The sequence below is a fragment of the Stenella coeruleoalba genome, assembly GCF_951394435.1.
Source record: "Stenella coeruleoalba genome assembly, chromosome: 6".
Lineage (NCBI taxonomy): Eukaryota > Metazoa > Chordata > Mammalia > Artiodactyla > Delphinidae > Stenella > Stenella coeruleoalba.
In genome coordinates this window covers 65,160,705-65,175,898 of record NC_137151.1, presented here as the reverse complement: position 1 = coordinate 65,175,898, position 15,194 = coordinate 65,160,705, and the positions used below count along the sequence as shown (strand labels likewise).

Below are 15,194 nucleotides of genomic sequence, written 5' to 3'. Positions count from 1 at the left end.
AAGAAGCCATGTTCCAACTGGCAAGCGTGGAGAGAGCTGTCACTTTTGTAAGTTGGAACAAACACTGCCGTGTGGCTTATCCGTGCTTAGGGTCTAATGAAGCAGAATAGATAGCCTTTCAGAATTCCTGCTAAACAGAAGTGAAAGGACAGAGTTCAAAAGGGACACCTTTTCCCAAGGCAGAGGTGGCAATTTGCACCTCCAAGCACACTGGTTTCTTCTAAGGGAGCTGTTTTATCATGGTTTCTGGCCTAAAAAGCACCACATGCAAAAGAAGTGAAGAAAGGCAGAGCTAATCTCAAACTGAGACATGGAAATTTTTCCCCTCATTAAAATAATCAGAAAAGAGTTTATAAGAACATTGAGCTTAATGTTCTAGCCCTACAGCTACTACATCTAATAGGAGTTGAGATTCCCCAAGCAATTGTCTTGGCACATGTGAAATTGATGATATATATTTCTTTGGATGGGTAACTCAATCTCAGAATATTCCGGTGAGTCTTAAAGATCCCTAACCAGGGAAATGGCATGCACTGACTTTTAATCCATTTATATTCTAATTTCCTCCCAGCATGTGGAGGCAGGTCAATAAATTTTCATTAGTAATAATGAAGACCGACCAATAAGTCAAAGACTAACATTTGTCTTAGATTTGAAAATAAATTATATTTATATTTTTGAAAGAAAGGAGAGATAGAAAATATCAGATTCAATATTTTAGACAGACCACAAATTAAACTGTAAGACTATAAGTGACCAGGTAATAAATTTTAGAGTACCGTGCTCTAAGAAAATTAAAATGATAAAAAGTGATAGAAAATGAACACTGTAGCTGGCCCCTGTGTCTATGAGGAATTAATTAAAATTGAACTAAGGCTCTCTTAAGCTTGAAAACAGCAGGTGACTGAGCCCTCCCTTTACTACGAATTAAGAAGAAATTTTAGTAATCTGAAAATCTTTGCAGTTTCACACCCCCGTCTCTGCCCTTCTACTTTCTATCAGCAACAGCTTCTTGGGGCCTGGTATGCTGACATTTTCCACCCAAGCTTTATCAGTTTGCCTTTTGAAAGAGTCACAAGCTCATACAAATAGGCTTGTGTTTAAAAGTTAGTTATTAACAATCTGAAAGACATTTTTACACAGCAGCTCTGTTTCTTGAGTGGTTAGGTTCTCTGGCTAGCCCACAACGCCCACTTCGTCATTACTCATTGCCTTAATTCTGGCTCCTGACGGCAGTATAAAAAAGGAGAAATGGGAGGATGAGACCTGGAGGTCGCCCTGTCTTGGGCCAGTCTGGGAGTTCCACTGAGTCACTGCTCACTTCCGGCCCAGGGAAGGCACAGCTAAGGTAGGTGTAGCATTTCAGATCCTCTGTGTCTGTTAATTCCTGAACTGAGTGAGTTTATGTGGGGTGGGAAGGAGTGTTGTCATGGGGGAAGTCAGGTAAAATGGACAAGAAGAGCGGGTTTTTAAACTTTTTAGCTGGAAAACAAAATTATATACAGCATCCCACCATATCATATAGATATTATGTTCTGAATAAGTGGGACAAGGGCTCTGAGCCCTGCCCATTTAATTTCATCCTACCCCCTGAAGTGGCCCTTGAGAGCTCCCCACAAACCCCTGTGCTACCAGGTTTGAAAGCCACTGAGCTTGATGACCGCTGGTATCCCTTCCCATAGAAAACCCTCTGTGAAGGGAGATGGGCCAGGACCCTGAGTGTGCTGGGACTCCCACAGCAGTGCCCCAAAGTGCCTGCCCACTCGGAAGATGCCCTTACAACAAGCCTGGGTAGAGCTGGGTAGAAGTCAAAATGTATCACCTTCTCCATACCCCTATCTGTAAATCAGGGGTGGATGAGAGTATTCGCACACTGCATTGGGTTCTGAGAATTTAAGTAAAAGAGACCAAGGATCGACACATCTAACGCAGTGCTTGATCTCTAGATGGTGCTGGATAAATGGTCTCTTCTGTGATTTTATTATTCTTTTCTAGCTTTTGTTCAAAATAACATTCTATACACGATGTAAGTAAATTTCTTTGACACACTCATTTATTGCTCCTTGTAAAGAGCCTAACTTAAACTTCTTAAAAGTTATGAGTGCCTGAGGCACAGAGTCGCTCATACACGAATGCATTCATTCCCTCAGTGAACATCTATTGAATGCCTGCTCTGTGCTAGTCACGTGGGATACAAAGACCCTCAAGGAGTGGAGGAGACAGACAAGTCAACAGAAAGTAACAGTGTAGGCAGTAGAGTGATAGCAGAGGTAAGCACTGGTTCTGTACATCTCTGAGGAGCACTCTTTTGACACTGGGGACTGGAATCTTGACTTGAAGGCCCACCAGGGTGGGATGACTGAATCTTGAAGAATGCATTGAGTGGAGGCTGGCAATGCAGGTGAAGAAGTGTCTACCGGGCAGTGGATACAGCAGGTACAAATGCAGGGACCCATGGAGGCGGGTGGGAGGGATGGCAGGGAGCCATGGGGGGTGATTGCAAGTGGTTTTGTAAGCAGTGACTGTAGGTAAGATGGAGAGATGTGGGGTCATGCAGAGATGGAGAGAGACAAGCTGGATAGGAAGGCAGGGCCCAGATCTCAAAGTTCCTTTTATGAAATACTACAAAGGCTGAATTTTATACTAAAGGTCATTGGAGTCTTTGAAGGGTCTTAAACAGGGTCCTGGCCACAGAGTAGAAGATGTATTAGATGCTCCCTAGTTGAGGCAACTTGCTTGGACTAGAAAAAGGAGATCCTCTGAAGGGACAGAGCTCTGAGCCCATGTACCAGACTCGAGGGTTGAGAGTGGATTAGATGTCTGCCTTCACTCTGCCCATCAGCCAGGTGATTTTGTGCAGTGTACAAACTGCACAGCTGCAAGGTAGTACCCCAGGCAGGAGGACGGGTTAAGAGTTCTGTCAGAACAATGGCAGAGGCCATGAAATGAAAAGAAAGCTATAGGAATAAGAGGTGTTTGGAAGAGAGAAATATACAGACTTGGTCATGAGTTGAGACAGAAGGGGTCATGGGTGGCTCTGAGGTACTGGGCTTGATTGGGTGGGCAGAGGTACCAGTAATCATGGTTAAAAATCCAGAAGGAGTACCAGCTTTTGGGAAAAGCCGATCAACTCTGTTTTGGATAGGCTGCCTTTGTGGTTTCATGGAACGTCCAGCTGGAAGTGTCCAATAGACTGTTGGATATATGGTTTGAAGTATGGATAAGACATACTGCCTAGTAATGTATATATGGGAGTCATCAATATGCAAAAAAAAGAGCTTAAGTTATGGGAATTAAGATCACTCAGGCTATGGGTAGACTAGAAAAGGTAAGAATTTAACAAAGATTTCATTTTAGTCATTTATCTTTCATTGACAGCATCTGCAATGAATTGTAGATGGAATAATGACCAACTAAATTTCCTTCTTTGTTTTTTTCTTTTCTTTTCTTCTATTTTTTAATTAAAAAAAAATTTTATGTCCAGAGTTGTGGCACTTGCCATTTGAAAACCTGACCTTAAGTTTCCTTAGAGAGAAAAAATTGACTTTCCCTATCAAAGTCTGTTTAAACCTTAGCTGTGAGGGTGCAGGGAACCAAACACTTAAATCGTTTCTGGAAATGTGCCTTTGTCTTTTTGAATCTGATCTGTGATTGTGTTGAAATGAACCTGATGACTTTGACATTAGGCATCTTAGGAGCTGCTGTGTGTTTCTGGCTAAATCTGAGTTACTACTATAAAAAAAGAAACTGGAGAAACTAATTGGATAAAAGAAGCTAAGCAATACCATGAATTGCAGAATTTCCAGGCAAAATGGTGTTTCAATACCAATACTTTTCTATCACCACCAATTAGAACAAATGCAAGAAGGCAGCTGAGATTGGAAATAAACCATTATCTGGTCTCGAAGCTTAATTGGGATGCAGTCCCTTGTAGCCACAAGCTAATACAGAAGTGTTAGAAGAACCACATTCCAATGGATTCTTAAGCAAGGTGTCTGGAATTGTTAATATACAACAATAGTAAAGACCCTGTTCTAATAATGTAGATGTAATAATAAGAAAATAAACCCTTAAAATAAACCCTTATCTTTCATTTATTTATTCATTCAATCTACAAGGATTTACTGAATGCATTTTTTTTTTTCCGGTACGCGGGCCACAATTGGCCACAGCAGTGGAAGGCCCGTGTACCGCGAATAAAAAAGCACATTTGGGGACTTCCCTGGTGGTCTAGCAGTTAAGACTCCACGCTCCCAATGCAGGGGGCCCGGGTTCGATCCCTGGTCAGGGAACTAGATCTCACATGCCACAACTAAAGATCCTGCACGACGCAACGAAGATCCCACACCGGGCAATGAAGATCCCGCATGCCTGAAACTAAGCCCCGGCGCAGATAAATAAATAAATAAATATTAAAACAAAAGGTAATCCAAATTCTTTACAAGCATTCGTTAAATAAATATAATTTTTTTTTTAAAAAAAGCACATTTGAACTCTCCTGTATCTTTCCTTGGCCTCATTCATCAGTCCTGATAAAGCTAATGTTCTCCCTTGCTCTTGACCTACTAATACAGGATGCAATCAACTCAGGCATCTTTGTTCTTACGGTACACACGCAATATTTTAAATTTGAAATGGGTTCCCTTGAAAGAATAAAGGTCTCTTTGGAGTTGTTTATTACAGAGCTGTCTGGACATAGGGAAATGGCCTAAGCACCCTTGATGGCCCCATTCAGTCCTCGTGGACTCTAATTTTAAGCAGGAATTTTTGTAACTTTCTTACCTGAGTTCAGTGTGTTCATTTCACAGTGAACAGCTTTACAAGTGATCGTATCTAGTATTAGGAGAAGATGATAGTGTTGGGGATATATGTATATCTATAGCTGATTCGCTTTGTTATAAGGCAGAAACTAACACACCATTGTAAAGCAATTATACTCCAATAATGATGTTAAAAAAAAAGCAAATAACAAAAAAAGAGAGAGAAGATGATACTGAAAAAGGTGACTTTTCATTCATCCACGCATTCATTCAACAGACACTGAAGAAGTCAAAAGGCCAGACTCTAAGAGCTCAGCGTACAAAGATGAGTAAGACACAGCCACTACCCTCGCTAGGGAGACAGAAATGTAAACGAATAATTGCCATCTGTGTGAGGAGCGCACTAATGGAAGAGTACACATCGGTACAATGGTGGGCCCCAGGAGAGGGCAGTGATCAGAAGGGACCTGGCTGAGCCTTCCCAAGCAGAAGTACGTCCTGTTGTTTCCTGATTCTTTTTTTTTTTTTTTTTTTTTTTGCGGTACGCGGGCCTCTCACACTTGTGGCCTCTCCCGTTGCGGAGCACAGGCTCCGGACGCGCAGGCTCAGCGGCCATGGCTCACGGGCCCAGCCGCTCCGCAGCATGTGGGATCTTCCCGGACCGGGGCACGAACCCGTGTCCCCTGCATCGGCAGGCGGACTCCCAACCACTGCGCCACCAGGGAAGCCCTGTTTCCTTATTCTTATGGTGCCCCAATGATAAATGTGCAATAACAGAGAATCACTCTTCAAAGCAATTTCTCAAGTACCAAAATATAATGCTGTGTTCTGGAAAGTAGGACAGCTGTAATCACTCCTCCACTTATATCGCTTGCTGCAACTAAAGAGGGAGAACTGCTTCGTGCAAACATGCATTTTGTACCTTTGCTGAAGAATGGATGTGATCTGCTTGCAGAAATCTTCTCCATTTTGAGAAAACTCCTTTAGGTTCTTGTATACTTTATTATACTGAAAAAGATGCACAGAAGGTTTATGAGCACTTCCAAAGACGGAACTCCTATAAATTCAGAACGGTGCTGTAATGATGACTGTCGTTGTAAATGATCACGCAGCTACAGAATGCACACCTTTTGGGTGAGTTCTTAAAATAAAGATGAAGTCTCTTCTGCGTGGATGTGAAAGATCCTGGAGAACTTTTTAAAAATAAAGCTGGTCTACCTGTCTCTTCCTAGGCCAAATGCAAACAGTTCAACAGTGGGGTGCATTTGGGTTCCTGTCACCCCTATTATTCCCAGGAAGGCTAAAAGTACATTCTGAAATACACTGCATATTCCCCACAAATTCCAAAATACTATCCCTGGACCTCATGACAAACCCTGAACCATTAAAGTGAGTACTTCTTGGCCGAGATAGAAAATGTAAGTGAATAATTTGGTAATAAAATTTCTCCTAGGCCCCTCTATGTCTCATTTAACTCTAGTAATAAGAATGTTATAATAATGAGTTGAACATTTTGGTTGAACCAAACCTTATAAATGTATCTATATATGAATTTAGCCTGTAGACACAAAAATCAGTCAAAAGATTTTGTCATGTGACTTCGAACTCCACAATGTTATTCTGAAAATTGTATTGGTAAGGCTAGACATTGATGACGATAGATTTTAAGTGCCCAGGTGGAGAGGGCAAGTGCAAATTGATTCTGCTGCTCCCCTGACACAGAGTGGATGAGTGAGGTGATCAAGTCTCAAACACACTGTCTCAACGTTTCCATCTGGGAGATGCGATAGCCCATCACATTTTTCAAAATAAGATTGTACACAAGAGGACGCAACTTCTGTGTAGACTGAGTGCCGTGTGGTGGCTCTTTGTTCAAACAGTGAGCCAGCCTCTTCCAGCCCTCCAATGTCTCGGGCATGGTGCTGGTCACTTGTTGAGAAAGGGAAAGGGAGGGAAACTCACACTTCCTGAGCACCTACTATAGGGCAGGCATGTTCCCATTATATGAATCCTCAGAGCTGAGGCAACCTTTCAGCTATAGCACCTGGAGTAAGCAGCTAGCAGAGTAGCAAAGAGGACATAGGGCACAGAGGTAGAAAGACCTAAAGAAATGACCTAAGCCAGGTCCCTACCTTCAGGGGTGGAACCAACCAATACCTAGGACGTAGAAACATAATCCTATAGATACCAAATCTTTTCCTCTTTATGCAGTAGTTTAACTTTCCCCTGAATTTAACACAGAAAGCCATGACAGGATTTGGTAGACACACAATAGGAGCAAACAGCTTCACTGAAACTGGCTGGGACACAAAAACAACTGTGAGAGGGCAAAGCTCTTTAGAAGGACATTGTTAACTCCTAAAGCAAGGTTTGCAAAAATTCGGTGCCTATAGGCACCTGGATGAGGGAGGCGCAGGGTGGGGACAGTGAACTGGAGAGACGGCTGCCACAACAACTCTGGATCATGGACCAGCTTTTTTTGTGCAAAAAAGCTGAAATGAGGATTGGTATCTGAAACATAACTTTTAAAATTTTGCAGCAAACAATTCACAAAATTTTCAACTCTTTGCCAAGCAAGCAAAACATACCTGTAGTGCAATCCAAGTGCAGCCTCCGTCATGAAGAAATGATTCTCCTCTAAGCCATGAGAGTAAAATCACTATTGGGCAACCAAGCTTTCTCATTTTTATTTCCACAAACATAAGTTGTCATCTATGAATGATGTGATACTTTCAGGCCTCCTTCCTCCCCTTACAAGTACAATGGAAGAGTTTGGTAAGCATTTTTAAATTGTTTAGCTTTTTTGTTTATTCCTTTGTTACCTAAACACTTTCACTAAATTGTCCCTTAAGGCTTTCATTTTCTTCCCATAACACCAAATAACATCCAATAAAACACACGTAGGTATCATGAGAAGAAAATAGAGACATGTTGGGCAGGCACATGCCCTTGGAATAAAGTCATTTCTCAGCCCCTCTCACCCGTAGCTGTAGTAGCCATGTGACTAAATGCTTCCCAAAGAGGTATGGGTGAAAGTTTTGTGTTGGGTTTTAGTGAAAATTCCTTCCTCCTTTCTCCTGAAACCTGGACTTAAAATGACAGCTGATGCCGTAAGGTGATCTTGAGGATGGATGCCACATGCTAAGATCTTAGATCAGAAAGCGAGAAAGAGCCTGGGTCCCTGATGCCCTGGGGGCCACCACAGAAGCCCCCAACTCTCTACTTTGGGACTTATTTTATGTATGAGAGAAATATAACAGTAGGCTTTTTTAAGCCACTTTTATTTTGGGTTTTCTAAATATGCAGGTAAACATAGTTCTAACTCATACACAGTCTTTTAACTTTTTATTTTAAATTATGAAACATTTTTATGTTTTATAAATAAGAATGATACAAACAATAATTATGATACACATTATATTCTCACTACCAAAGTTACAGAGATATTGACACTTTGCTTCTGCTCTTTTTAAATAACAATTTTTCCTTTTAATAATTTCTTTGACTATTTTTGCACATTTGTTCTTCTGTATCAACATTTATCTAATTACAATTTAAAAAAATCCCTGTTGAGATCCTAAGTGGAATCGCATTACATCTATATATCTCAATTTGAGGAAATTAACTTTTTTATGGTATTTAGACTTCCCACCCACGGGCATAGTAAGTCTTTTCATTTGTTCAAATCTTATTTCATGTTCAATAAAATTTTATGGTTTTCTTTATAGGTCCTGTAGCATTCTTATTTACTTAGAAATATCTCACAGTATTACACACTATTAAGCTATCTTTTAAAATAGTGTCTTACCTGTTTCTCTCTCCAGCTTACACCAAAACAGAAACAAAGACCAAACAAAAACATCAGGGGGCCACGTGCAGGAGAGAAAGATTTGGATACATGCTTGCAAAGTGAATTTTTCTGTTCTCAAACACTTAAGGCTGGGGCTGGGAGAAGACAAAGCAGAGAGTTGGATGGAAGGATGCCTTCCGAGCAGCAGAGAGAAGAAACTCCCATCAGGAAAACTAGGAGGGGAGGGAAGGGACTCTGAGATGAGCTGTCTTAGGATGCGGACCCCCATCAGCCCACCATCACCAGAAGAGGCGATTTGCATCCAATAGTCCTGGGGAAAGAATAGGGTGCCTCAGATACCATGTATGAGGATGAGGAAGGTAGGGGAAAACTTGCTCCTAAACAAAGTGGAAATGAGCAGAACTAGTTGAGAATTTTTCCCTGTCCTGGGGCTGCAGGGGCTACTGCATTTCCCGAACTTATCAAGCCATCAAAACTCTCCAAGACACATTCTTAAAATACTGTCTCCACAGGACTAGTTCTAGGAAGCCAGAAAGCCTGGAAAGTTTATAAACCAATGATTCAAAACTCGGTTGCTTTTAGAGGAGAGTGGGTGAGCTGTGGCAGTATGGAGACCACCTGTCTTTCCCTAAGGTATTCAGATTCAACTTTTTTAAGCAAGAATCTTTTTTTAAGCAAGAAGCACATCTTATGGCATCAGTTGCCCCTGGGGCTCCCAGTTTTGGATTTTGGAAGGATTTTCCTGTCATTTAATAGGCTAGTACTTTCTAACTTCCTAATTTTTTCACATCATGATATACATGGAAAATGATATTTGTACTGAAACAATGTGGTAAATGGACAAATTTGTTCAAGGTAGAGGCAACTGGCCCATGAGCTCAGCCCCCCAGCTACACCCCCCCTGTAACTCATCCCCCAGACCCCTGGGCCCTTGTGTGCCCAGGTACACACAAGTCAGGAAGTTCTTCGATACATTATGTTGTTGTTAACTCAATGATCAGATAAGAGTGGGACGTTCTGCTTATTACAGCAATGGGGAGAATCTTTATCGTTGACTCTACATATAATGTACTGGACACTCCATGACAAACCCTGATCCAGACTGAGGTAAAGGTGATATCAATAAATAAAAGAGTGACTAAGAATGGTTCCATTATTTCAGCATAACCCCTTTTTTGATGCAATGATTCTGTACCTTTCATCTTGTGCCATCTACTCAGACTTGAAGACAAAAGCTGTCTTGCAAAAGCAGACTTGCATAAACATCAAAGCAGACCCCAGAGACCATCTCATCCAGTGTGTGTGTGTGTGTGTGTGTGTGTGTGTGTGTGTGTGTGTGTGTGTGTAATCAGAAAATCTTAGAACTTATCTGCTTTGAGGGGATGAAGTCTCTTGACCTTGGCTTTGGCTCTCCTTCTCCTCTCCCATCTTTCTTCCCCACCCCACTCTCACCCAGCACAGGGGCTCTGAAGGGATTCTATGGAGCACAGTTTGGAAACCACTAAAGTCCAATCCTCTTATTTTATAGTTAAGGCCGTAACAGCAAAAGATAACCTCATTAGTTAGAGACAGAACTGTGATTAGAAATGTTAAGTGAGCAAATCAACTAGAGAATCTATTAGAAATAAGTATATTTATAAAGAGCTAATCAGTATAATCACACTAAGTGTACTCAGAGTGGTATTACCTTTCAGTATTATGAGCAGGGCAGATCGCTCGCCAATGTCATCAACCAGCACAGAAGGCTTTGCTCTACTCAGAGTCGTGGAAGATGAATTTTTCCTGTTTTTTTTCCCACTTATTGAGCTTTTGAATACCCCACCCCCTACCAAATATTCATTCCAGGAAAGAACCTACTGTTGATCTTACATCTCCATTTGAATTTATACTGACATGCTGCTTTTCCATAACGTCATTAAGTACTAGGAAAAAACGACATGTTTTTTTGTTCCCTGATAAAGGGATTGCAGGCTGGTGGAGAAATATGTGGGATCTTTCTGAGAATCTAAAAATCCCTTCAGGTAGATACCTAATGTACACAGAGATGTCCCATTCTGCCATTAAGAAAATGCTTCTGCCCAGCACTTATAAGCAAATTCTGTCAGATAAATATTATCGTTACGAAAAAACTTAGTAACCTAGGCAATTGGCACATGAAATGATTAGACAGAGGTCTTGTGAACAACAAAAAATTCACTTTATCAACCTTGGCCTAGCTGCTCTTTCTGACTTTCCATGATCTGAATGATTAAGAAGGTTAAATTCAATTACTCTAGAAAAATCCATTTTCATTCTAGGTGCAAGTATGAAAAGTTGGCTTTTTTTTTTTGGTGGGCAGGGAGTAATGATGACCCTCATAGTGTTAAACAAACCATGATATTCTACTTAATGTTAATCAAATAAGCTTTTGTTGGATGCCTTTCACATGCCAGGCCCTGTGCTACTGATTTCATGTGGTGTACTATTTCTAAGTACTGCTTTTGTAAACTAAGAAATTGTATTTATTAGGCACCTAGGTAATATTTAGAATCTCCATGGCAGGCTGTCATAGATTGTGAGACACATTAAAGAACATAGTCTACTTCATCCTCTCCCCCTCTTACTTTACAGATGAGGAAACAGAGGCCCACAAAATGTGAAATGGTACATCACATATCTCACAGATGCACACTGGGGATGCTGTGGGCCGACATCCAAGCCAGACCCAAGCTGCCTCCTTATCTCTGCAGTGTCCCAGAACCCCTCAGGAGCCATGGACCATTGCCCCAGCATCTTTTATATTAGTGCCAGTTAATATCTTCGGACCCAGGCTGAGCCACTGAAATGGGATGCTCGGGTTGGTGTCTGAACCAGGCTGAAGGAGCAGCCCCACAGTACTGTTTCGACAGCTGATGAAGTTAAGAGAAGAGGCTGACTATGTGGACCCAGGGAAGCCTGCTTTGACAGCTCCCTACCTGGATACTGAAGGAGTGAGTAAAAGGAAAACCTTGCTTATAGTTAATTATTTGCCCTTGATTTCTATGGCGTTGTTTCTTAGGAAGGTGCTATTTTTTTTTTTTAATGATTAGATTATTTCATTTGGAGATGATCTGATCCTGTTTCCTTGCACATGGATTTGTAAATGATTTCCTTTGGCATATTTTGAGGATTAGAAGCTAAGCCCACAGGCATTGAGGCATCAAGGCCCAGAGCCAATTCTTCTCTTTTTCAAAAAGAGAACTTAAAAAAATCTCCTTCAAATAAGTTCTGACTTTCTCGAGATTAGTTAAAAGTCCTACACAGCATTCAAGCAATCTTGTGTGCTACCCTGGTGACTGATAATTTGTGCATAGACACTAACCCAGCTCTTTGAGGTAGAATGGCCCAGCTATCAGCTTATCTTACTCATTGGAGCATGACATAAAAGAAGAGGTTTTTAAATTTTTTCTGTAGTCTGGTGAGACGTATTTTACTCAGAAAAATATTTTCAAATGCATAAAACAAAATAACACGATTATAAAGGAAACTAATTACATTGATATGTGTTTTATAAAATATAATTTTAAATCATATTTTATATGCTTTTTAATTAACATACTAAATAATGAGTCTTAAGATTTACCCAAATTTCTAAGTCACACTGAGTGTGAGTAAATAGTATTTCTAGATATCTGTAAACAAATGTAATGTTATATAAAAATATAAGTGATTTTTATTAGTTACAAAGTCACAGACGCTGCAGTTGTACTAGGGCTTGCTGCTTATATCCAAAATTGGAGGAAATTCTAAATTGCAGTTAGAAACTAACACAAATAAATAGGTCATGCTTTTCCCATCGAAGGTCACACAAACCACTGTTTCCATATGTGGATCCACTGGGGTAGACCAAGTTAAGAACTGTAGCTAAGCTAAGGCTTGATGAATTAGTTGTGTTCCGTGTAACCCTAGGGACTCATGAAATGGAATATTTTGCAGAAAGTTAAAGCTTTGCGTTCTTTTTGGTTTCTTCATGAAACTACCTGTTTCATGAAGCATTCTTTTGCAGTCCACTCCCTTGTTTTATTCTGTTGCCAAATTGCAGCCTCATCTTCACACAGCCTTGTTGCCCAAGCGCAAACTAGGACTGCACCAGGAAATCAACTTGAACACTTGCTGAAGATGAAACAATTGCAAATAAATAAAGATTCTGTGACTTCAGAGGATTCAGAAACCCTGGCTGAAGGAATAACCTCCCGCTCTCGACTACGTTTGGTGGCAGTGGGCCCAGAAAGATGACTTTCAAGTTTGGGGACAAGGACAGGAGTCCTTGGGGCAATAGTTAAGCACAGGAAAAAGGGCTCCACATGTCAGGGAGGGAGCATTAAGCTGACGTAGAGATATGGTGATGCGTTGTCTTGGGAGCTGCTCAAAGGAAGTATTTCTCCTAGGTCCATGTCTGAAGTCAGCCTTAGAAAGGGATATTAGGCTTTTGGTTTTTAGTTTCTGTTTTTGTTTTAACTTATCCTGGCTTCAGTTTTCCTCTCCACTATCTCACTCTTCCCTTGGTCTTGATTTCTTCTTTGGTGACCGTTGGTGCCAAGGTTTTGCTTCCACTTATCCCATCCCCGTCCCACTCACCCACCCTATACAAAAACATTACCGCTAACCTATCAGGAGAAAGGAGAGGAGTCAACATTTTGGTAAGGGAGCACATGCAAGGAGTGAAAAATAAACAAATACATAAATGAGAAAAGACTTTTTGAAAAGTTATCTGTTAGCTTACCAATAGAGATAAGATTGGGGTGGAGGAAATCAAATGGAGGAGGTTTTGCCCTTAAAATCTGTATACAACCATATTGTTGGAATTTCTTTTTACCTTAGACACATGTGACTATTGTGTGTGGTTTTTTTTTTTACCATTTTTAAAAATATTTATTTATTTAGGTTGCACCAGGTCTTAGTTGCGGCAGGCAGACTTTTTTTTTTTTTACAAGACAAGACATAAATAAACTGACACCAAGCATTGTAAATGGATGACCACAACAAAAGCAACAATGATTGCAATTACCAAACACGAAACACACTCAGACTATGTCATAATATTGACATTCAGTCCAGGAATCCCCCACTGTAACAGCTCCTTTACTTTGCAGTGAAAATTGATTTGTATATTTTTTGCCTCTGAGACTATTGTGTTTTTAAAAAGTAAAAGTAGGCAGAGCCTGCTACTACGCTGTCATTATTAATATCACTAGCCACCATGACTTTATCTCATTTAGCTCGTCTGATTCCCGAACTCATTCTGCAGGATGGTGGATACAGTTTCATCTTTGCTAAGCCTGTGCTTTCCACATCCACTGAATAAACACAAACGAAACCAATAATTCTCTGTTGATCTTTTTCTTTATGGTTTTATGGCAGCCCCTGTTTATCTGCTTCTCCACGTTTTTTTTTTGTTTGTTTGTTTTTAATAAAATACTTGAAGGATGAATGCAACCCCTTGCTTCTGATGTCACCAGTTTTAGTTTTTTGGCACCATTTCTTGGGATAACACACTGACAATCTTTGATTACTTTATTTCCTCCCCCCTCCATTTTAATTGCTCCTCATTTCCTAAATTACATCTCTGCTCTTGTGGCTAACGACCTCACAACTTGACCACCCTTCTATTTTTGGTACGCTCCCAGCATTGAAACAAACACGCTGGTAAACGTGTCCGAGGACCACCGCAGGGTGGACAGAGCGCGGAGCCTGTACTTCCTCCCTCGGCCCTTGCAGTTCTGGGCTCTAAATGATATGGGAAAATACGCAAAACCCTTGCATCCTGACTTCATTCCCAGAGCCCCAAACTAGCTGCAGATATTCTGCACATTTGTGTGTCTACAGTATGCACGATATTGGCACCACTGGCATACATTTGAAGAATGTTTCCCAAACAGCCACCATCTGCATGCAAATATAATGCTACATACACTCAAAGTTTTTTCAAGCATGTGAGAATAAAAGATGACAATTACCTGCCCTGTCATTTGCTAGAAAGAGCTCTGTTTTAAATTGAACCAAAGAAAAACCACAGACTTTTGTACCAGTGCCAATATCTAAACATGTTTGGCTTCTGAGTGTCCCAAATTTCTTAAGTTCAAATCCATTAATACATAAATCTACTCTTCAGCCGCCCTCTCACACACAGGCAAACCACACTGAGCTACTCACCGAACAATCTGTCAGTGGGTCCCTCATGGTGAGATGTTTGCTTCAGTCCTTTTAGCTATGCTCCGGCATACAGGATGCTGCACCAAAGGTTGGGTGTGTCCTGGACTTCCGGGATTCAAAGGACCTAGAGTACGTCAGTCCTTGTCAAACACCCCAAGGAGGAAGTCCCAGCCCTGGACTTTAATCCCGTTTGTTTTCTGAAAAAGCAAAGAATGGCTCCGGGTCAAGAGAGCTGGAGTGAGATGGTGAGAATGACTCCTGTAAATACTTAGGGGGTCAGAATACTGTGTCCTGAACTGCGTGGCCTTGAAAGAAATCCCAGAGGTTATAAAGCGTTCCTGGTAACTCAGTCACTCAGGGCTGAGAGTAGAGGGATTCTCTCAGCTTGCCATATTCACCTGGTTTTTATTTTCTGTATTTTCAGTTGCTGTGACACACTGGGGTCTTTTGGG

General features: G+C 41.0%; 1 protein-coding gene across 3 annotated transcripts in view; it reads right to left on the bottom strand.

Moving 5' to 3' along the window:
• NOSTRIN (nitric oxide synthase trafficking) overlaps window positions 1-14,972 on the bottom strand; it is a 70,374-nt gene extending 55,402 nt beyond the window's left edge. For 2 of the 3 annotated variants that reach the window (XM_079924469.1, XM_079924470.1), the window contains exons 1-2: window positions 14,743-14,972; window positions 5,683-5,768 (exon numbers count right to left, since the gene is read on the bottom strand). In XM_079924469.1, coding sequence (XP_079780595.1) covers window positions 5,683-5,768; window positions 14,743-14,769 — 113 coding nt within the window. In that variant the 5' untranslated portion in view covers window positions 14,770-14,972. The remainder of the gene's footprint in view (window positions 1-5,682; window positions 5,769-14,742) is intronic. The other variant, XM_079924472.1, reaches the window with a different exon arrangement.
• Window positions 14,973-15,194: the final 222 nt, after the last annotated feature.